Source organism: Bactrocera tryoni, chromosome 2, assembly GCF_016617805.1.
Source record: "Bactrocera tryoni isolate S06 chromosome 2, CSIRO_BtryS06_freeze2, whole genome shotgun sequence".
Classification (NCBI taxonomy): Eukaryota; Metazoa; Arthropoda; class Insecta; order Diptera; family Tephritidae; genus Bactrocera; species Bactrocera tryoni.
In genome coordinates this window covers 69,116,373-69,140,998 of record NC_052500.1, presented here as the reverse complement: position 1 = coordinate 69,140,998, position 24,626 = coordinate 69,116,373, and the positions used below count along the sequence as shown (strand labels likewise).

The 24,626-nt window shown below is 36.5% G+C and overlaps 1 protein-coding gene across 2 annotated transcripts in view; it reads left to right on the top strand.

The window, feature by feature from the left end:
• LOC120768110 (semaphorin-1A) overlaps positions 1–24,626 on the top strand; it is a 490,487-nt gene that overhangs the window by 276,400 nt on the left and 189,461 nt on the right. For both annotated transcript variants that reach the window (XR_005704731.1, XM_040094657.1), the window contains one exon: positions 15,153–15,249. Coding sequence is in view for 1 of the 2 variants with exons in the window: in XM_040094657.1 (XP_039950591.1) it covers positions 15,153–15,249 (97 nt within the window). In the remaining variant the exon portion in view is untranslated. The remainder of the gene's footprint in view (positions 1–15,152; positions 15,250–24,626) is intronic.

Sequence of the window (24,626 nt, the reverse complement as noted above, 5' to 3'; positions counted from 1 at the left end):
ACTCACCACGCATAGCCAAAGTGTTAAGTGACAATGCGCGTCTTAGTCTTAAGTTTGCAGCTGCTCTTCAGTGTATCTTCTGTGTGCGTGAACAGCGTATAGTGGAGCGTTTTGTATAAAAAAAACATTTTAGAAAATTTTAAATTTTGAGGAGAGAAAATATAAACAAGAAAAATCGTTACCCTTCCCAGCTACATTTCTTATAGCATAAAAGGATCTAAAAACGTCTATATCTTGATTTTGAAAGGCCAATTTGTTTGGCAATTAGATGTTATAGTGGTTCTATGCAAACAATTTGTTCGAAGGTTATAGAGTTACCTTGGAAAATAATCAAATAAAACAATTTTATAAATGCTTAGACCTTGTCAAATGAAAAAGTGTTCAATACAAAAATTGATAGAATTAACTTCTGAATATAACATCATTCAAATGATCTCCTCGACTTCTTTTGCAGGAACGAATTTGATGAACCCAACTTTCGAGTACTTTTTTCACTGTCTCAAGTTGTTTGTCAAGGGTAGCACGTTCAATATTGACTTCTAAAGCTTGCAAAGTCTGATTTATTGCCAGAGACCAATGATTTCAAATAACCCCACAAGAAGTAGTCTAATGGTGCTAAATCACATCCCTTTACCATTCAATGTCACAATTCCTTGAAATCAACGAATCTCCAAACTTTTTTCGCAATAACTCGGTTGTGGCACCGGCTTTGGGCACCTAGCCCCGTCTTGTTGGAACCAGATGTTTTCAAGATCAACATCTGCAGCCATAAAAGGTTGGTTATCATTGATCTATACTGCACGCCATTGACACTAACGGTCGGCATCACCAGCTTCTTTTCGAAAGGAGGATGCACCGATGATTCCACCAGATCAAAAACCACACCAAACTGTCAATTTAGTTGAATGTAATGGTTGCTCATGAATAATTCGTGGATTTTCTTCCCACCAGAGCAGAAAGCTTTGCTTATTTACCGCACTACTCAGATGAAAGTGAGCCTCATCGGAGCCTCTTAAAAAATCGTTATGGTTTTCAATTTGTTCCAAGACAAAATCAGCAAATTCCCGACATTTACGCTGGATCAAACGCTTCGGTTCTTGAGTAAAAATAATTTTATACGGATGCAAGATCATATCTTTTCCTCAAAATCCGCCAGTTTTTGGTTTGAGACAGTCCCAATTCTTCTGAACGTGTTGCAATCGAAGAATCGCGGTGCTCAGGTCTTAAGAATGTCGAACAATCTCACATCTCTTTTTAAAGTCACAGAACGATGAGGAAAGGTTTCCTTTGTTGAGTTTGATTACATTTCTGGCCACCCTTTAGCCTACAAAAATCGTAATTATGGGAATCGTAAGCATTTAATTTCGACTCAGCGCCAGACAATGCTGTCTTTGGAAGACTTGCCATTTGTTTGAAGAGAATATAAGCGTCAATGGGTTCTAACACAAATTCCTTAAGTAAGGCCAAGAATATGAGAGGAAGATACCATATTTAAAAGACCATACGGATTTATCGTACAGACATTCTTTTTTATTATATTATATTAGTGTAAAGCCCTGGAAGTCGCTTCGATCCTTGAAGTATCTTTTGATGACATCAACTAGCCATGTTAGCTTTTTCTAAAAATCTTTGGGGTTAAAATTGATGCTGGAGATTACAGTTTCCTTTATTAAATACAAACAAACGGATATATGTGACTGGCCCAAACGGTTGGGCCTGATACCTACTGTGGAAATTGTGTAGAAGGTGGTATTGTAGTAGTATCTCAGCATTTACTCTTCGACTTTCCAACTGTCGTGAGACTAAAGTTAAAGACCCTTGAGACTTATTCTTTTAACTGTCTAGAAGATCAGTTTTTCAGCATTTTTTTCTCTCGAAGGGACCGCTTTCGGAAACAGAAGTTAAAGCTCCTTGACCTTCACAATTTTAGTATCGATTTTCACTAAGTCAAGATTTGGAAGATATTTTTTCAATAAAGAAAGGTTAATCTTTACGGCATTGTCTGCTAAATGTTTTCGCTTCCATCAAGTATCGATTTTGACTAAGCCAGGGTTTGTAAAGATATTACGTCAATAAGTGAAGATCTATTTTTTAACATTAAATTCCTGACTGTCTTGCTTTGAAACCCATTGTATTCATCCGTGTAACCATATAGATGAACTATCTGGTGCCGATTTTTTCTGAGACAAGTTGTGAAAACAAGCTTGTAACAAGTCAGTAAGATAAGGTTGAATAAGACATCACAAAGAGCATTTCCGGAGAAACTGGAAACTCTCTGTTAACATTTTGCCTCCAAAAGCTAACATAACCTAATTTCTATGACAGATGTTCCGAATAAATTCGTTGTGCTTAAAGCAATTTTTAGCTCCACGGTTTGGAATATACAGAAACAGAGAATAAAAACTTGACTACTGAAGGATACTATTGCCTATTAAACAATAGAGACAAGTTTTCGGTATAAGAAGCCTCTGGATGAAGTAAGCCTCTAGACAAAGTATGAAGTGTAAGAGAGCTCCAAATTAATATACTGCAAAAAGGCTTAACTGATAGAATAATGAAGCATAGTTTCTACCTACCAAAACTGATTCTATATTTATGGACTTGTATATCCACGCAAATGTCCTTAATGAATAATCTGAGAATCATATAGAGTATATATTGTACGAGGGTAACCGATGCTTAAGTACACAATTTCCTCTTCCACTCTACACTGTACGTCATCCCACGCTTTAATTTCGGCCAGAAGGTCAAAAGCGTTCTCGAACTTACATAAGAGTCCCACTAAAGTACGCGAAGGCAAGCAAAATGACAGCTACACGAACGAAAAGCTGGAGCACACAAAGGAGAAAAGCCATTGCCAAAAGGAATTAAAAACTGTAAAAGTGGCATAAAAGCCATACCAAACAACAACAACGCATGCACACACACACACACATTCAAGCAACAATGCACGAAAGGACATTAGAAGCTGATGGCCAAGTCATTCGAGTGGACAAACGCGCTGTACAAAAAACAAACACCATGCAAAAACAAACAGATAAACAAACGAACAATAAAAGGCAATCACAAAAATTGCTCGCAACAACCCGGCAACAAAATAAATTGAAAAGGCGAAACTTTTTTGCCTCAAATAAATGCTTGTAAGTTAAAGAAAACACAAGAAAATTGCCAAAAAATAAATGAAAGTGTGACCTTTCCTGCACGACAAGCGCCGAACAGCTGCTCCTACTTGATGGGGGTCAAGGCGTGTGGGGTTTTAGAGCGCTGTGTCTTGTTTGCTGTACACTTTTCTTTTGTTTTTATTGTTGTTTTATTTATTTTTTGTGGCTTAGATTTTTATTTCTTTTCTTTGCGTTGCTTTTGAGACACATCTCTTATGCAAGTTTGGACGGACACTCTCAAAATATACTTCTAAGGACGCTCCACACACCACGTTTTGCTTTTATTTTATTTTTTTCTTCACATTTTATGTCTTTCCTTTATTTTTGTTTGTCTCAATTAAATGCAAATCCGCTATTCTAGCTTTCTTTGCATGCCTTTCGACGCATCTTCTACTTGTGTAACTTTTCGCCTTTTGCCTTCTCCCACTTCAAATAAAGGCAGGCAACTCCTTCGTGTACTGTCCTTCATTATTTTCATTAATTCTCGAGTTGTTGTATTTTGTACTTATGTATTTAACTGTATATGTGTGCGGTAATTTCCTTCTCCCCAAGTTTTGGTATAGCAGCTTCCTTCAGCTGCATGTTGCCCCACCAAACACAGCAGGCGGCTGTCCAAAGCACCTGCCAAGCGTTCTCCGTTTTTAACTGCGCTTTGTTGGCGGGCGCTGGTCACGTGATTGCCAATACTCCCGTACATATTTGTACCCGCATTGTTTGCCTGCCTGCTACTGGACGGTCGATGGGTCGGCCGCTCGGTCACATGTACATTGCTGGCACATTCAATTCCCGTTCGCAATATTACGCTCGGTTGGTTTTCATTTTCCGCCAAGTATCAGTTTTTTTCACGCACTCATGCTGTGCAGGGTCCTATAGTTAGCCTGAATATTTTGCTGGGTGATATAGTGGGTGAAAAGTGAATCGGTTAAACGGGGAATCATAACTAGTTCGCTGTGAGGGGTTTTTTGAGAGAAGAAATTCAGATTTCAATTTTGATACTTTTTCAAGTACGCGAATAAAAAATTTCAACAAACGGTGAAATGTAACGGAGTTAATGATGTCTTCGATTCGTCAAATGTTGGAGTGTAGCGAATCGAACAGATCAAACGAGCTCTTCAAGTTGCCTGGCACTACTTGAGCTCAAATCTACTTCCCACAAGTCTTCTTAAACATGATATAACGGTGGTTCTTTTTTATTTCTGAAAGAATTCTTTTCTCCGAACAAAGCAAAGTAAGGATATTGCTATTTTCGATTCGTCAAATGTTGGAGAGTAGCGAATCGAACAGATTAAACGAGCTTTTTAAGTAGCCTAGCACTACTTGGATGAAGTCTAGTTACAAATAGCATCTACAAAGCGACGGTTCTTCTTTATTTGCGAAGGCATTTTTCTCTCAGAAGCAAGCAATATGTTTGTAATGTTTTCTAAAAAATTTATTTCTAAAAATCTTTGAAAAAAAGTATACTCACAAAACAAAGTTGTCATAACGTTTCAGAGAGATAGCCTCTTGCTGTCTGGCTCAGTATTCAACTCGTGAACTTTGTTGTTGCTTTCTGCTAAAAAAGTGTTTGACAAGAGATTCGCGCTAACTAGCGGGTAGTGAAATGGCGAATAGAACACGGTTACTACGAGTTCATACGACTGTTAATAAAAGGTGAATAAGTAAGATCCTTGGATTAAAGTGGAGTTGATATGAGATTTTGGTATAAATTGTGGAAAAAAATTTTATTTTTTTATATTTAGAGCAACATAATAATTATGAAAATTCAAAATTTATTGAATAAATAAAATCTGAAAGACATTCTCGGAATACCTTCCTCTATTTTCTAAGTAACCAAAAAAAATTTTAAAATTCAGTAAAATTGCTTCGGTTTCTTATTGTGGTGCAATTTCCTGCGGGGCAGCTGAGTCAATGCTTATATTTAATTTGTATGTTTTAAGATGATTTCCTTTTTGCCATGTAATAGATGCTCCTTTGTGCGCGCTCAGGTCTTTTATTGTCTTTTACGCTTCACCTACAGCAGTGCGCCTTTAAGTGAGAGCGGGTCTTAAATTTTTAATTTCACTCAATGCGTACAAGACGGCAGCAAAAATCCAGCCTTTCGGTCAGTTGTTTTATTTTTATATATTTTTTTATACCCTAAACAGGCTACGAATTTTGTAACACCATAAGGGAACGTAGGAGACACTGTAAAGTACACACACACTTACATAAATGATCAGCGGTAACGAGCTGAGTCGATTTCGTCATGTTCATATGCACATACGCGAACTCGCTTATGAGGCATCGTTCTGAAATTTTGCACACGTCCTTTTCTCTTCAAACAGCTGCTAATTCGTCGGAATCGCCGATATCGGACTACTATAGCATATAGCTGCCATACAAATTGAACGTTCACAATCAAATTCTTATATGAAACGCTTTTTTATTTGACTAGCTATCTTCACGACATTTGGTAAGGATTATAGTCAAACGAATTGCAGTATTCTCCGAACATATTGTTCAGATCAGACTACTATAGCGTATAGCTGTCATACAAATTGGCCTATGAAATTCAAGTCTTTATATGAAAAGCTGCTTAATTTGACAATATGTCTACAAACTATTTTACATATATTATTATCTAAGATGGCGCTATAATTTTCGAGCATATTGTTTGAATCGGACAACTATAGCATACAGCTGTCATACAAACTGAACGATCAAAATCAAGTTCTTATATGAAAAGCAGTTTTATTTGACGAGTTATCTTCACGAAATTTGGCAGCAATCATTATTCTAAGCATCACCATAATCTCCAAAGAAATTGTTCAGATCGGTCAACTATAGCATATATATAGCTGTCATGCAAACTGACCGATAAAACTCAAGTCCGTATAAGAAAAACTTTTTTATTTAAAAAGATTCCGTTACGATATTTAGTATGGGTTATTATAAAAAACACTGCTTTAATCTCCGAAAATATTGTTCAGATCGAACCAACATATTATATGGCTGCCATATAAACTGATCGACTTAAATCAAGAAAAAGGGTATTTTTGCTTTTGCACCCCTTTATGCGCCAAGAAATGCACTTTTACTCATACAGGGTATTATTATTGTGTAGCCGAATTTAACGTTTTTCTTCTCTTTGCAATTTTTTTGTAATTCTTTTTTTATTTATATTTTGTTTCGTTTTTGTTTTTATTTTTGTAATTCTTTTTTTATTGATTTTTTTTTTATTTTATTTTTTTAAATTTTTTTTTGTGCCTTCGTTTTATTTCCAGCCATTTATTTGCACACTCCTTTCCGCCTTTCCACTTTGTGTTAGCTATATGACCGCTATCTCAGCTCGTGAGGTCTACAAATTGTGGCCGTTCACTCGTTAAGTCGCAGCGCTCGCATTCTCTTTTGGCGTAAATTTGTTGCCACTTTTCTGGTTGACTGAATAAATAAAGCATTTCTTATCAAATATTTACCAAGTACCTGTTATTTGGTGCTGCGTCCATTTCGTGCTTGCTTCTTCTTATACAACCGCTACTGTCAGTATAGCCCACTTATACACAAATTCACTTATGTATATCAGCGCGTATTTATATAGATACATACGTACATACCAATGTGCGTGTGCGTCAGCGTAATATTGAAATGAATTTCTCACGTTTGTATTCCCTTTGCGGCGCACGCAAATCCGCTCCGAAATCGCGGGCGCATGCACACACACACACATGCATATTTTCATTTGTGGAGCTACTCATATCGATGCGCAATCCGCAGACACGCATGTAAACATTCACATAATTTAGGATATTTCACACTTGAGGTGTACCGTTAAGCCACGAGTGTGTCATCATGGCACGAACAAGCATCGTTTTTGGTACTAGCGTATGTACATATGTATATATGTATGTAGTAGTGTGTGCAGACACCAATCAACAAGACACATTTGCTTGCTGTTCAGCTTATTCGTATAACTGTTAAATGGATTAGCGGCAGTCGGGGTCTGTAAATGTGGTTAGACTGATGGCGGTTGTTCACATGAAATGGATGCAAATGTGGCTAGCTGTCATTCTTGAAAAGATACCGTTCGCAATTTTAAAGGAGAATGGGTAGAACGTATAGAAGAACCTTAAATGAACAAAATGTGTATAATTTGGCGTTTTTTAGTATCTTAAACATATTTAGACACTTGTATCAAAGAATCGTGGGACCCTCACTTGGTCTGAGTCCCTTTAACGTTGCCTAAAATCGCTTTCAATCTCTTTATTCTCAAAAGTGGACATTAAATGGGATTTCCTCGAGAGAAAAACCTTTCTTAATATCGTATCGAAAGCACTTAGTAATTAGTAGAAAACTCAACCGTCTTTATCTATTCTTTTTTCCATCTCTTTTAATTTATCTACCTTTTGTCTACTTTAATGTCAATCTGAATATCAACCTCAATCTCAAACTAAGTCGCAATTCAGTTTCCATAACAATCTCAATCACAGTCTCAATTTCAATTTCAATCTCAGTCTCTGTCTGAATCTCAATCTGAAACGCAATCTCAATCAGAATCTTAATCTCAACCTTTATCTCAATCTCAATTTCAAACAGAATCTCAGTCTTAATCTTAATCTCAATATCGACCTTAATCTCAATCTCAATTTCAATATCATTCTCAATCTGAATCTCAATCTCATTCTCATTACTAATCTCAATTTAAATCACAGTCTCAATCTCTAATTCAATCAGTATCTCATTTTCAATCTTAATCGTAATCTTAATATCACTCTCAATTTTCATCTCATCCTCAATCTCAATTTTAATCTGAATCTCATTTCAATTGCAATGTCAAACTCATTCACAGTCTCAATTTCAATCTCAGTCTCTGTGTAATTCTCAAATTTATTCTTAATCGCAATGTTAATCTGAATCTCAATCTCAACCTCAATCGCAATATTCTCAAACTGAACCTCAACCTCATTCTCCTTATTAATTTCGATTTAAATCACAGTCTCAATATTAAGTTCAATCTGAATCTTATTCTCATTCTCAACCTCAATCTAATCTGAGTCTCGAACTTATTTTATTATCAATCTCAATTTAAATCACGAGAGCAATCTAAATGTCAATAGTAGTCTCAATATCAATCGCTATGTCAATCTCAATATCAATCTCAGTTCAATCTCAATATCAATCTCAATCACAGTTTCAACTTCAATCTCAGTCTCTGTCTGAATCCCAATCTCAATCTGAATCGCAATCTCAATCTCAACCTTAATCTCAATTTCGATTTCAAACTCAATCTCAGTCTCGCCATTAATTTCAATCTTGACCTCAATCGCAATCGTAATACCAATATCAATATCAATCTTAATTTGAATCTCACCTTCAATATTAAACTTAATCTCAACCTCAACCTTTTATAGTCAGTAGCGAAGCTATTATGCCTTCTTGTACATAAACTGAGACCATTGGTTAATTTCATCTTATGCTGTCGCAATTTGACTACATGTGTGGGCTTTAATCAACATGTAAACCACCATTTAGAATCATGTTTATTATACATTTTTTAAAAAGCAACTTTAGTGTAGAAGAAACAGCTCACCAATTATAGCTCTAGAAAAAAATCAGCATTTTTCCGGCAAATTGAAGATTTTATATAAGTATGTAGAACAGAATGATTCGATTGTAGTTAAATATTCAGCATTAGTTCGACAACATGTTACTACTTGGAAAATAATTTCATAATGCCATTCTTTTAGAAATCCTCACAATATTAGCAATAAACTGGAAGAATCGATTTTCACAAGCTTCTGATGTAGCAAATTTCTCGCCACCATAATATAATATATTAACTCAGCATAAACGTGAACAATTAATAATAACTTCTAGGTCTGAAATATCATATAGTAAGCTGGATGCCTAAGAACCGCCTAACCAAGCTCCTAGAACTTCTGGCGTGTCACTTTTGATGTCTATGACATAGCGTTGTCTTAATGAAACACAATTTCTTTCCAAAACTGGTCGCTTCTGGGCGATTGCTTCCTTTAGACAGTCTAATTGTTGGCCCTGCTACTTCCACCAAACACAGCAATACCTTTCTGGGCATCAATACGGATTCGGCCACCATTTCCTTCAGCTCACTGTGCTTTAACCCCCATCGTTTTCGCTTGACATGGTTGTTGGTGACCTAATTTCTATCACACTCCAGAAATGTATTTATATTGCCGCGAATTAGCGGCGATTCGCAGACGCAAATACCGTCCGAGAGGTTTTTTGCTGTAATTCGTTTGGCAGCCATACATCGAGCTACACATACATACATACATATGTACTTCCAGCGTTTTTTAAATGGTTCCAAATAATTTTTTGTGCAATTTTTAGCTCGAGGGCAATTGAAACAGTCCTTACACGACGATCGAACTCAACGGAGAGAACACTTTTAGTACGAAAACTTCCTCGATCTATGTGAATAGTTTTAGGAAAAGAAGGGTTACGGTTAGAGAGATACTTGTATATTCCATTATTATACAAAACTGTTTTGTAGTGAGAACGATTACGGCACAATTTCCTTAAAGTAGGAATGATTTTTCATGGAAAGATGCGTGATCACAGATATCAAGACCGTTCGATGATCCAGTGCTGGCATTAAATACTCACTCAAACTAAGCGGCCACAGACAGAAACCACGCGCTTATGATACATTAACCACTAGGGGAACAAATTTATACACACACTTACATACATATACAAACTGATATATGTAGATACATATTACGAGAGAATCACAGTTTCCTGATTTTATTGGTTTCATTAATTTTATTTCTTATATTTTACTGCCAAATCGGCGACATGAAATCACTTGCATGATTCAGCGCTGTGCCGTTAATTTCCGTTACGGAATTTTATAACCGCATATTTCATATTACCACAATACCACACACCTATTTACCGTTTAATATACTCGCGCGCGCACTAACACTAATACACTTCCAGTGAAATGACTTACGATAACGCGATGCTTGACTTTTAAGAAAGTTGGGTGGAAGCAAAAGCCGGAGATACCAACAAATTGATGATATGCGATTGTTTTTGTTATACACTGAACGGAATATGTTAAGTTTGCCAGGAAGTGTGTGTAACATACAGGAGGAAACGTAGGACACCCTATAAATTATATACAACATAAATGATCCGTGTTATGAGTTGAGTTGATTATGGTAAATATCCTTCTGTTTTTCACTAAATATGCGAATTAGTCTCTCAGATTTTGATATATCGTTCTTAAATTTTGCACACATTCTTGTCTATTCAAGAAGCTGCTCCTTTCTAAGAAACGCCGATATCGGACTACTATAGCACATAGCTGCCATACAAACTGAAGGATCAAACTTAAGTTTTTATATGAAAACCGTTTTCATTTGATAAGATATCTTCATTAAATTTGGTATGGATTATTGGCAAATGCAGCGCTAAAATTTCCAAACAAATTTCCTAAATCGGACAACTATAGCATATAGCTGTCATACAAACTGAACGTTAAAAATCAAATTCTTGTATGGAAAAGTTTTTTATTTGACAAGGTATCGTCACGAAATTTAGTACAAATAATTTTCCAGGACGTTGCTATAATATCCAAAGAAATTTTTCACAACGGACAACTATAACATATAGCTGCCATACAAACTGAACGATCACTCCGAAGTCCTTGTGAGAAAAACTTTTCTAGTTGGCGAGTTATCGTCACGAAATTCGGGATAGATTATCGCCCAAGGCAACGCTATAATCTCCGAACATATTGTATAGATCGGACCACTATATCATATAGCTGCCATACAAACTGAACTGTCAAAATCAGTATAAGGATCTTTTTATAGCCTTTTAAGCTATAAAAATGCTACTGTGTAGGGTATATTAGTTTCAGTGCTACCGAAGTTGTCTTTTTATTTTTGTTTTTGATTTTTAACTGCTAAATTTTATGATAAATGTTGTCACATGCAATACCACACACCTACACCATCTTATAGATATAGATACATAAATGTGTGTGTGTGCCTTGAGTGCCGCGTCCAATCGCCTGACACGTAGAACTTGCAAAACTGAATTGTAACGCGCCACACTCACATATACACATATAATCTACCACATACATATACACATATAATCTACCACATACATATATACATATATTGCCATATATCATCACCTTCCGCCGTTTTTGCGCTTATTTAAGTGTCGCACATAAAAATGGCGGCAACAGCAAAGACAATAGCGCCAATAGTTTTTGTAGTTGTAGTTGTAACAGTAAGCACACACTGAATCATAACACCAGTCACACCAGTCAAGGTCCATAGGGAAGCAAACTCGCTGCTGTACTGACTATAATATGGGCAGCGCACTGCCTCACGGGTTGCGTAACGCAAACATACAAGCGCCAATGCAAACACGCATGAGAAAAGGAAGCTGAGTACACAGCAACCGCACCCACTCATGCATACACACATATTTACACCCACATATATAAATATGGCTCGGCGTTGCTGCCGACCCGCCATAACGCAGTCACATTAAGGAAATGACAAAAGGAACCGCCAACGTGATCAGCACAGCAAAATCCAAAGCAATGCCGTTAAAACGGTAAATCTTACACATACACATACATCTATATATATGTGCAGCAATGTTTGCTTTGCTAGCAAAATAAAAATCGTAGAATATTCTAACGCAAAATTTCCGCACATAAATGTGAACATGTCCTCCTACAGCTCGTAAGTCTCCTAGTCGTTTATTTGTTGTTGCTGCTGCTGCAAACTGCTTATGTAGTGAGGTCGCTTTTAGTGCTGCGTAGCGTCGCCGCTGCTGCCGTTATTGTAGACGTGCCACACATTTCAAGGACCATTGCGTGCACTTAACGATGTTGCCATCGATGAGTGATGATGCCAAAAAGTAATGACAAAGTTCCTCAATCAGCCATTTGTTTCACCGCATACATTTATGCAGCAGCCACATGTCATCGCATATCCGTGTTGTGTAGCATAAAAAATCAACTGAAATTGCTTAGAGCTATAAAATATATACGTTTTTATATCGATAACTAATTTTTTAAGACTAACTTTCATATAATTGGCTATATAGCTTTTTTTAGACTGAAAGGGATTTATTTAGTAATCCACGAAGCTTGTAGCTACGCGAAGTAAATGTCGGAGACTCTTTAACGCTAAATAAATAAAATGTGTGAAAGATATCTTGCTGGCGTTAAAGTCGCCAAGCTTTATTTTGACATCTTAGCGGGTGCAGCTCTCATAGGTTCGCTTCAATCACTCATAGAAGGCATCTTTGGTCACATCGTCCTTCTTTTGAAGAACTTTGCTTTGATGCGGATTGTGGCCAGATGTTCATCCACCGGCGTGAATGTCAGGACTCGGCGATGGAGTCTCTCCCACCACGATTCCAACACCGAACTTGAGCTCCTTTTATCCACTGTAGTAGATGCCACAAGGACCTATTCATCTCAGTCATTATCCCGTCCATTGCCATTCTTGGAGGGCAGTGATGACAACCTATACTCTTACGAGGACTGGGCTAGGCAGCGGTACCTTCCCAATTAAAGGACCCGGCATTCCAGGTGCTTGCCCTCAAATCGTAATCTTTAATGCATTTGCATTGGTCGACATCAAACGGCGGTTTCTTATACGAGGCTTTTGGTAATTTGTCATTTGGGACGTTTTTTACGTGGCGGGTCCCAAACCCAGTACACAACCCTGAGTAGGAATGGTTCGTTTTCTCACTTTGGCTCACCTTTAAACGAATGTTTTTAGGCTACCAGAGGTTACTTGGTCTAAGACCGGAAGTCGTGAGCTGCTTGAGCCATATGTAAAAGAAACGGTTCTGGCCATTCCCAAGTGAATGACGATCAGAGAACTTTCCTCACTTGCGTGAACTTCTACACATGACTCCATCCTCCTGTACCTGTTATCCATCCAAAATGGGAGCTTGATAACATTGTAAGAATTATCACAGGGTGCCTACACTTAAGATCCCACCTTCAGAAAATGAAGTCGGCAGAGCTTTGCGCGAAGGATGATGAGAAACATTATACTTGCATATGTGAATGCCCAGCCTTCAGCAGGAAGAGAAGGAACATACTCCATGGCTTTCAATACTTCAACTTAAGAGACATTGGGCTACTGCGTTAGAAAAAGAATAAGGTTTTTGCCTTACTTACTGGATAAAGTTTGAATTGGATACCATCCGTGAGTATTATAGTCCTGAATCAGTCGAATACGATGGTTGCGGTACGATATTAATTGAAAATTTTACAAACTACTCACAAAAAAAAAAATTCAGTATGCGATGGTGCATTATCGTGGTGCAAAAACCAAAAGTTTTCGGCGCATAACTCAGGCCTCTTTTTATGAAAAACTTCGCCCAAACGACGTAAAAGACATAAAAGTATTTCTTCTTGACAGTTTGGTCAGACGGAAAGAACTCGGAGTATACCTCATATCGATTATCAAGGAAAATTGTCAACATAGCCTTGGTTTTTGACTAGCTTTTTGCGGTTTCAGCTCACCACGATATTCGGCCGATTGGTCGTCTGTTTCCGGGTCGTTTTTCGAAAAAATTGGGTGGTTTTGGAACCAATCGTGCTTTCACTTTTCTAGTCCCAAATTATATTATCACAGAAGATCTTTTCCATTAGTCTTATTATTTATTCTGAATTTTATTAGTTATTCTGAACGTTCCGGCACCAGAAATTTGATTCCACACTCAGTATTAAATGGAAATTCTTTGTTAATTATTTCACTTAACGTAGAAATCGCGCTTTATGTAGTTTAGAAAGACAAGCACATAATAATTATTTCGATGTGACATTTGGCACAGATATCACTGACAGTCATACCAAGCTAAAAAAAAAAGATTTCGACGAATGGGTTTTCGCGCGAAATTTTAATTAAAAAATCTTTCTGTTTTTTGACCACATTTTTTTTAAATATCATTTACCCGAGGAATTTGATTATAATTTCCAGGTACTTTTTTGTCAAAATGTATATTAACTAGTGTATAATTACATTTATTTCGGAAAGCTTTAATGTAGTTCATTAAAGTTCAACATTCACAACAGATACTTAGTAGAAGTTCTTCAGTCATGTCGCGAATATATAAAATTTTTTATAAACCAGTTGAGAATTGCAGTTGATCGTATTGATATGAACGAAATATTGTAAAAACTAGCAATTAGTGTGCATCATTCAAATTTGGCGTGACTTCACACCACATTTTTACTTTTCACCATTCTGTCACCAGCTCACCATAACAACTTGTCTGATTGTAACATGCCACCCCACCACATGCTGTTGACCAACAATATTTAATGAGCTGCTGCGGCAACAATACGTTCAAAAATACAAAAATAGCGAGTTATCTCTCTGCTTCCGACACATTCAGCATCACAAGTGCACCTTCCTACACCTGCAGGGGGGGCTTCATTATTATACCTACAAACCTCGTGACTTTTCAGCCATTAAATTGCGCCCCATTGTCAGGCAATTCATGCGGCAGCTGCCGCTCCTCATCTTGCCTTACCTACGCCCTTTTATTCGTGCGTATTGTGTCAACTATTACTTTCCCTACATCAAAGAGATACTTCAGCTGCGACCACTGCTGTAAAATGTCCGATATTTGTAGCATGTGCCACCCTGTGCACCATATGCCGAGTGGTGGGCGAAAGTATAGTGCGCCTTCCGGTGGCCTGTGGCGTCGCCATTGTGCCCCTTTGCGTCGGGCGTTGGGCGATGCAGTGCAGTGCTGTGCCGCTCATGGCTTTTGTTAAATTTAAATTGCCTAATTAAGCAGTGGCGCTCACTCTCTATCGCTCGCCATTTCACTCGTTGTCTATCTCCTTTTCTTTCCCTATCTCAGTATTTTTATATACACACTTCATTATGTAAATACTATATTATCTTTGCACTGTACTAATTTGCTATGCTGTTTTTGCTAATTTTTTCACTTTCTCCTTTTTATCTGCAGGTCCTGAAGATGTGCTAAAATTTCTCGGAAACGAAAGTGTCGTGGATCATTTTAAGCTTGTCACAAAGGATGGCAACAGCCTGCTCGTCGGTGCCAGGTGAGTGCCATCAGCTAACATTTTCATTATATATGTAGTATATATAAGATCACCGTTATGTATATACATACATACATACCAGCGCTGTGTGTGTCAAGTGTGGCAAGTGCTGTATGGCGCTCGAGTGTGCCAAGTGCCGTAGCGGCAACGCAAAAATGGGTTAACAAAGGCGTCCGCATGGAAGACACAGTCCAAAACGTAAATATATAAAATATAGTGTGTATGCGAAAAACTGTAATATAAAGTACATAAAACAGGAAGACACTTGAAAGTAGCAGCAGCATAGCGCAACCGGGTCCGGCTGCTGCTGCCCTGTCCTGCCAGCAGTCTCACAGGTCGCTGCAAGTCCGGAACTTGCGACTGTTGCTTGTCAAAGCAGTTGCTGGCGCACACGCATACACGTAAATAAACACGCACACATACATATACACAGGCATATCAGCCAGCGTCAACAACCAGCAGTCACCTGGAACTCTAGTAAACTCCTTACCGCCTTCTCCTGCTTCGTTCCTGCTTGCGCTGCATGCTGCGTCCGTTCGTTAAAGTTTCGCAAGCAGTATTGTATTGTAGTTGTTTTTGTACTTGTTACGGGTAGCATGAATTTCCATTTTATATGCTGCTTCTTGCCATTTTTTTATGTTGCCCGCTCTACACTTTGGTGTTGACAGTAGCAGTTACCGTCGTAGACCGGTGTCCTGGCTGGCTTTGTGTTAGTTAGCCGCCCGAGTGAATTGCCAAGAGTTGTGCCCATTACTTGTCCCTTTATACCCTGAACAGGGTTTATGAAGTTTAACACGAAGTTGAGAACATCAAAAAGGAATGGTTGGAGACCCTATATGTATGTATCTTAAACGACTTGAAGAGCTGTGTCATGATTTTGGCATGTCCGCCTGTCCGTTTTTCTGTCTGTTTTTGAGATATCGCTTAGAAATTTTGCACACCCTTTTTTCTTCGAAATAAGTGGCTCATTTGTCGAAACTGTCGATATCGGGCCATTATATCATATAGCTGCCATACAAACTGAACGATCAAAATCAAGTTCCTGTATGGCAAACTTTTTTATTTCACAAGATATCTTCACGAAATTCAACAAAAATTATTTTCCAAAACAAGTCTACAATTTTCGAAGAAATTGTTCAGATCGGACCACTATAGCATATAGCTGCCATACACACTCACTAACTAAAAACAAGTCTTTGTATGGAAGACTTTTTTATTTCACGAGATAACTTCACAAAATTTCGCACAAATTATTCTCGAAAGTAAGGCTACAATCGCTGAACAAATTGTTCAGAACAGACCACCATAGCATATAGCATCCATACAAACTGACCGTTCAACATCAATTTCGTGCTTTGGAAACTAGCTTAATAGTAAGGGTATTCGTTGCAATAAAAGTTAACGGTATTTTATTTTTTTCTTTGTTTTTATTCTTTTTCTTTCGTTCGCTGTCATTTTTGTTACCGTTGGAGAAATGTCAACGCAACGGGTTGGCAGTTGCTCTGTGTTGTCACAATTTTTCTTTGCTTACTTCGTTGTTGAAGCGTTCCTTTACGTTGTTATTATTGTTGTTGTTCTATTTATTGTTTGCTTTTGCATTTTCGGCGTGTCCAAGCGTTGTTATGAAAGTTTTAAAGTGAAAATTATGCAGCTTCTCAAGTGTCGCTATATTTGCCAGATATACACACTCATACCTATGTTTTTATGCACATATACGCATACCTATGTGTTTATATACACGCATACATATCTACATATAGCTATAAACATAGTATGCATATAAAAATATAACTCTCAAAAGTTGCCAGCGCCTGCTTGACACAGCTACCGGCAACACAGTGACCGTTTGTGCACCTCAGTTATGCCTATATACATATAGTATGTATATTATATATAGTATAAATATACAAATAATAGCTTTTATACATATATGCCATATATACACAAATTTACATACATATATGGTAAATATATGGATGTATATGCTCGCACCCTTTCACCCCGCCCACCACTGTTTACCATAACCTCAAAACGCCACACAATTGCACTTGCCAGTTGGCATGTCCGCATTGCATAACATTGCACAGCATAGCATAGATTTTATAATATTTAATTGCATTCAGAGAACTGAAAACAGAAAATTGAAATTTGAAAAGTTAGCAATGCTAACGCAAAAAGTTGCACATTATTTCAATTCTTCGGCCCTTTTTCATTTCTCCATTCTCCAAATGTTTCTGCGTTTTGCAGTTATTTCTTTTATGTCTGTGCAAACAAGCTGTGTTTTCACATTGTCTATACAAATGTGTGTGTGTGTGTGAGCGTTTATGGTTTTGAGGTAATTTCCTGGAAGCAAGAAAGTTCATTTCCAATGGCAAAGTGCTTATTTGTGCGCAGGCGGCGGCAGCGGGCACAACAAGGAGTTTTGTTAAATAAATAGTATTGGGCAATAATATTGACTAGTATACTTTTATGTTCGGCAAATATTACATATTGAACATTAGATAGACGTGTATATACGAATGTAAGTATATATTTTCATACTTGACGAGTTGAAAAGAAATCAGGATCTCGAAAAAATAATTTTCAAAAACCCCAAAATTTGTTATAATGGTAGCATAATACGCCAAACTTGACGAGTTGAAAAAAAAAAATTTCGGGATCCCGAAAAATAATTTTCAAAAATCCTAAAATTTCTAATAAAGCCAAAATAATACGTTTATTTTCAAACTTGACAAACTCGTAGAAAAAAAGATCGGGATCCCGAAAAACATACTTCAAAAACCCTAAAATTTGTTATAAGGCTAACATTATAAGTATAATATCATTTGCAACCAAAAATTTGCAGTCGGGATCCCGTTTATCGGTGTGTCCAATTCGGGATATTGTGTAAATAATGCTCATAAATAATTTTTACAACGCCAACATAATAACATTTAGTTATGTAACAAAAAAGTTACATCTACATATGATCCTGTTTTTTAATTCTTTTAGCGATTCGGGATCATGTTAAATGGCAATATTTCGAAAAATAAATTTGAGCGTCATAAAAATTGGTTTATTTAATAAAATTACTTGCAACAAAAACAATTTTTTCTCCCGATCCTGTTTTATCGGTGTGTCCAATTCGGGATTTTGTGTGAAAAAATTGGAATCCCGAAAAAAACAGTTTTAAGGATCCCATAAACATATTTTTTACAAAATTAACATAATATTTACATATTTATATAACTATAAAGTTTACATTCGGGGTCCCGTTTCATTCGGGATTTTTTAACATTTTTATCATCCTTAAATTTTTTCGAGCAATAAATTTCTTCGAAAAAAAAATTTAAGGATCATAAAGTTTATTATATCGCCAAAACAATAAAATTATTTAAAAAAAATTGAGTTTCGGGATTCCTTTTTATCGGTGGTTTTCGGAATTCGGGGTCTTGATAGATGGCGATGTTTTGAAAAACAGTTCTACAGTCAGTCAGCATAAAGTTTGTTTTCTAGATAATAATATTACTTGCAATCGAAAAATTTATTTTCGGGATTCCGTTTTATCAATGTGTACATTTCGGGTATTAGGTATATGAAGTCTACAGATAAATAGCCAATTTTGTCCATTTTTGACATCAGCGGTCATTAATATCAGGAAAAGGCGCTGTCTGAATTTCGTTAAGTGTTCAACAAATGACCGATATTTTGGCTATAAAGACAGGCATTGGCACTGAGGTCCACATATTCAGCATCTGTGGCCTGTAAATGTATGGTCGGATTTCAAAATTGCTAGTGAATTACCAAAAATATAAAAATATGTATGTACATCGACAGTGGTTTTTGGTATGCTTACGAATTTCTTAATTCGGAAGATTTGTTTTGTTCCACATTTCGAGATCACGGTTTTCTCAAATATCAATACAATAGATCAGTGGTCTTCATTTCTTTTATAAGGCATCTCAAGTTTTATAAGATGTATTATTAATGTCTTTTTACATTAGTTTTGGATTTTTAAGGATTTCTATATTCGGGATCCCAAAAAATCAATTTCGGGATTGATTTACTTATATTCGGGATCCCGAAAAAAAGCTTTGAGGGAAAAAGTGCCGATATGAGTGTTTTAAAAATATCTGATCACCTATTCTAAACTTCGGGATCCCGAAAAAAATTTCGGTATTGTTTCATTTTCTTAGAATATTGTTTCTAATTATAAAAAAGTACTGTCGTGCGTGCTTAAAAAATATTTGCACACTTATTCTCAACTTCGGGATACTGAAAAAAAAATTTCGGGATAAATTTACTTTTTTCGGATATTGTTTTCGAATTATAAAAAGGTGCTGATTTGCGTGGTTTAAAAAATATGCACATTTAGTTTTAAATCGGGATCCCGAAAAAAAATATTTCGGGATTGATTTACTTCTTTCGATTATTGTTTTCGAATTATAAAAAGTGTTGATATAGTATGTGTGTTTTAAAAATATGCGCAGATTTTTTTAACTGCCATCATACATATATACATACATATGTACATATTTACATTTAGATGTAAATATATTATTATTGTTGCTATTTTTATGCACTACAGCATTGTGTGCGCTTTCTTCAAATCTATGGTTTTGATTATTTAACTTAAAGACAGCAAGCAATCTAATATTTGTGCAAAATAAACACAAATATGTGTTTCCATAGTCGAAGTGGCATGCAACTGCTACGCAGCAACCGATGTCTATAGCGCTAAATGTGCAATAATACACTTACACGCACATATAGCCTTGTATTTGCTCTTATTTGTTACCGCACAGACATTTTGTACCTCAATGCGCAACAGTAAATACTCACAATATTTTTTTGTTGATTTTTAAAAACGAAAATAGCAACATTTTGAAGGAATGTTGCACATGTGGCGCATGCGGCCAGCATAACAGCACATAAAGTGTATTAGTTTGTTTGTATACTTGTATGTGTGTGTGTGTAAAAATCACTTGGCGCCCCGAGGCTGCATCGACACATCGGCCAAATAGTTCACTTCACACATGTATTCACACATACATAGTAGGCGTGCCTAAAAGTATGCTTCTTCGCTTGTCTGTGTGTTCAAAGCGCTGCGCTAAGATAAGGTTGACACGAAACGAATTGAAATGCAATAATAATAGTGTTGCACAAATGAAATTGCTTGACATGAACAAGCGCAGCTTTTTTACACACACACACAACCGCACAAATGCAAACGCTTGCAGGCAATCGGTGCCAAGCAAGCGACCGCATACGCTCACAAGGCAGTAGGACACGGCAACAACGTGGTGGCACGCAATGTGCACACATTTTGTTGCACCGTTAGAGCCACCTGCGACATGAGCCAAGAACAACAACACCAGCAATTTTGAAAGCGCTTGTTGATGCTGTGGCGGCAGCGGTTTGCGGTACAGCGAGTTCGCGTTGTGTTTTGTGTGCGCTTTCTATGAGCGGAAGTGTAAGCAATGCACGAACATGCACATATATGTAAGAGTGTGTGTATGTTTTTACTCGCTGAAGCGCAAAAACTGGAAAGGGTGGCATTTTTTCTAACATCATGCGCACACAAAAAAGAAGACCGTGGAATACATGAAATCTTTTGAAAAGATTTTCGTTTTGGCAACGTGACATTAATGAATGTTGACCTGATTTCAGTCGAGTGACGCTGCTTATGCGCTCGTCGCACTCGCTCAAAAAAGTTCCGAGTTGGCAAACAGCGAAAAAAATCGCATTTTAAGTGGAACTGGCAACTTGGTTATTAGATGCAAAGACGTTGAAATGTCGCCGCGCGCTGCTGATATGTATCTTTTTAGCAAATAAGCCAACTGTGCACGATTCCCATTTGGCCCGAAGTTTGTCCAAATAGTGGTTATCATCTCTAGTGCAAGTGTACTTGAGACCACACTTACCTGCTGCTGATGGGCCTTTTGCTCGTTCGCCCCACAAAATATGAGCGCTAGCTTGCATTGCATGGAAGTAATGAGTTGCGCACTTTTGGGGTTCCTTGCTCCCCTTCGCAGAAAATTTTGTTTGTGGTTGTGGCTGGAGCTTTGGGCATTGAAAGTTTTTGAAGAAAATTGGTAGTTACACGAAATTTATAGAGAAAATGTATGTATATTGTATAGAGGAAAGTTCTCATCGGATAGAAAAGAGAATCTTATTAGACAAAAATGAGCTTCTATCTTAGATGTTACGCTTTTGATGTTCTCTTATTGGATAAAAAAGAAAATCGAGTTAGACAATAATGAGCTTCTGTGTTCGAGATTTCACTATTTATGGTCGCAACGAACTCTGCTTCACATATCTCTTCGTCTATTTTTTTCCAATTTATAAGTTTCGGCTCTTATTTTGATTAGTTGCGACTTCCCTAAGCTTAAAAAGAAATCGATTTTAAAAATAAATCTTATCTTGTCGTGGCTTGAGGATTAAACTAAAATCTTAGCTGATTTCGTTTTTTAATTTTTTTCTACAAGAAACTACTCCGTCCGACCCATAGTACTGACAGTCTACCACTCTGCAACATTTCTGATATTTCTCTAAAAATAATTTGGCTATTTTCACCGTAATCTTTCGCGTTTAGAAGCACTTGTACTCCAAAAGTAGCGAAAGCTTTTATAAAGCCCCTTGCATATGAATTCCACAATCTATTCTAACCCAATTTAAAACCACTAAAAGTTAAAAGCTGTTTAGAATTGCGAAAACTCAACTTTGAACACATGGACTTGCCGTAGTGTTTTCAAGCTTTGATATCTAAAACATATCTAATGAGGATTATGAGATTTGCTTCACTATTTTTGCAGTTCAATTTTCTTAAAATTTCGAAATTGTTGTGAATTCTGACTCAAAAGCGAAAACGATTTACGAAAATCCCGGAATTTGAAATCCCGCTTAAATATAAGTTTTTTATTCCTGACAAAAAAAAATATTTCGGGATCCCGAATAAAATAATACAATTCAAAAGTGAAAACGATTTATGAAAATCTCGGAAATCGAAATCCTGCCTAAATATAACTTTTTTATTCTTGATAAAAAGAAATTTCGGGACCCGAATAAAATAATACGGAACTCACGATTACAAAGTGAAACGATTTATGAAAATCTTGCAAATCGAAATCCCGCTTAAATAAAATTTTTTATTCTTATTATAAAAGAAATTTCTGGATCCCGAAAAAATACTTCCGGATTCGCGATTCCAAAGTGAAAAATTCATGGAAATCTCGGAAATTACAGAAAATCAGAAAAATTAAAAAAAAATTAATTCGGGATCCCGAACAAAATAATCCCGGATTTGAAATTTTAAAGTATAAGCTATTTTTTGCCAAATTTCTAAAACACTGGTGTATTTTATGAAAGTTCTTAAAAATAAAATTTCAAAATCCCGACCCAAAAACTTTACAGTGTATCTTGAATGAGTCGGATTTACATTGTAAATAGTTAATCTATCTTGAATGAGTCTGCCTATGTATCTTTCATAATTTATTTATTCTACAACAAATACATACATATGTATGTATATGTAAACTGCGTAAGAAATGCCTTAATTTTAATTCCGGGATCCCGAATAATATAATTCGAGTATGAAAATTCCAAAATTAAATCGCTTTATGAAAATCCCGGAAATCGAAACCTTAAAAAATCAGAAAAATGGCGTAAATTTTATTTCGGGATCCCGAAAAGAATAATTCGGGATTTACGATTTAAAAATGTAAACGAGTTTTTGCAAAAGTTTTTAACATTACATTGTTTTTTGAAAATTCCGAAACCGATCTACAAATGTCTGACACATGAATATCTGTTCAATGTCCGATCAGTCTCAACTACATATGTATGTATGTATGTATGTATGTACATATATAATGCCTTTACACTACGATTATCAGTAATATGTTTTGGTATTGCAAAAATTTCGGAAATGCAGTAAATTTAAGAACGGGATCCCAAACAAAATCGGGATTGAAAATTTCAAATTAAAAACTAATTTTCGTGAAATGTTCAAGTGAAAGTGTTTTTTATAAGTCCCGAATACCAAATTTGGAATTTCCGATCAAAAACTTCGCTTGAAGTAGATTATAATTTAAATATTATTTTCTAAGCTTTTTGGAAATTATTAGGGCACCAATAATATTTCAACATACATATACATTGATGTCTACAACATTGATGTTTACAACAACACAGTCTCCAACTTAGCATTATCTGAATAACAACAGAAAAGTTTAAATAGATTTAGCTATGGCTCACCCCATTCGAGACATCAACCCTCTTTGAATTCGTAACCTAATTTCATCAATTTGTTGTGCTGCCGCCTAAAGATATGCTTATCTGAAGATTTCACGCAACACAAACACACTACTGGTGGCAATTTCCCTTCGAAAGTATAATTTGTTGCCACAACTGTCACCTTATGTGCCGTCCACCTGTCCCCACACACACACACACACACACGCACAAACGAAGCAAAGTCTGCGTCTGTCACTTTGTGCGCCGTAGAGCGGCACTTGAAACGCACTTAGTGTGGCATACTTTTCGGCTCGCCAACATGGGTGACAATATCGAACGCAACAACAAACAAAAACAGCGAAAAGCAAACACTAAAACAGTAAATGGTACTTTCGAAGGATGCCAAAGTATTTGTGAAAACCATGCAATCTAAAACTGGGAGCAAAGCCAAAAAGTGTTGGCCCAAAAAGCTGAAGGAGAAAAGTTTTGTACGCAAGTACGAGATTGGCCATAGCGAAAGAAGATTTGCAATGTTTTCTTTAGCGGCTATTTTGTTTGTTGGAATTATTTTTATATCCTTTAAAGGTAGTATTAAACTTGCTACAAAGTCAAAGCTCCTAAAACTATACTTATATGTTTAGCCAACTCCGTCTCTTTGTCGATCCGTTTTTATGATATTGGTCTGAAAATTGCCACACGTTCTTTTCTTCTCAAGAAGCTGCTCATTTGTGGGAAACACCGATATCGGATCGCCTTACCATATAGCTGCTATACAAACTGATCGATCAATATTAAGAAGTTGTATGGAAGACTTTTTTATTTGAGGACATATTTTTATGAAATTTTACATAGAATATTTTCTTAAGCAACACTACAACATGCGAACATATTGTTCAGATCGGATCACTATAGCATATAGCTGCCATACACACTGATCGATCAAAATTAAGTTTTTCTATAGAAAACTTTTTCATTTGAACAGATACCTTCACAAAATTTTACACAGATTATTGTCTGAGATAAATCTATAACGTCTAAAGAAATTGTTCAGATCAGACAACTATAACATATATCTGCCATACAAATTGATAGATCAAAATTAAGTACTTGTATAGAAATCCTATTTATTTTACGAACTATCATCGCAAAATTCGACACGGATT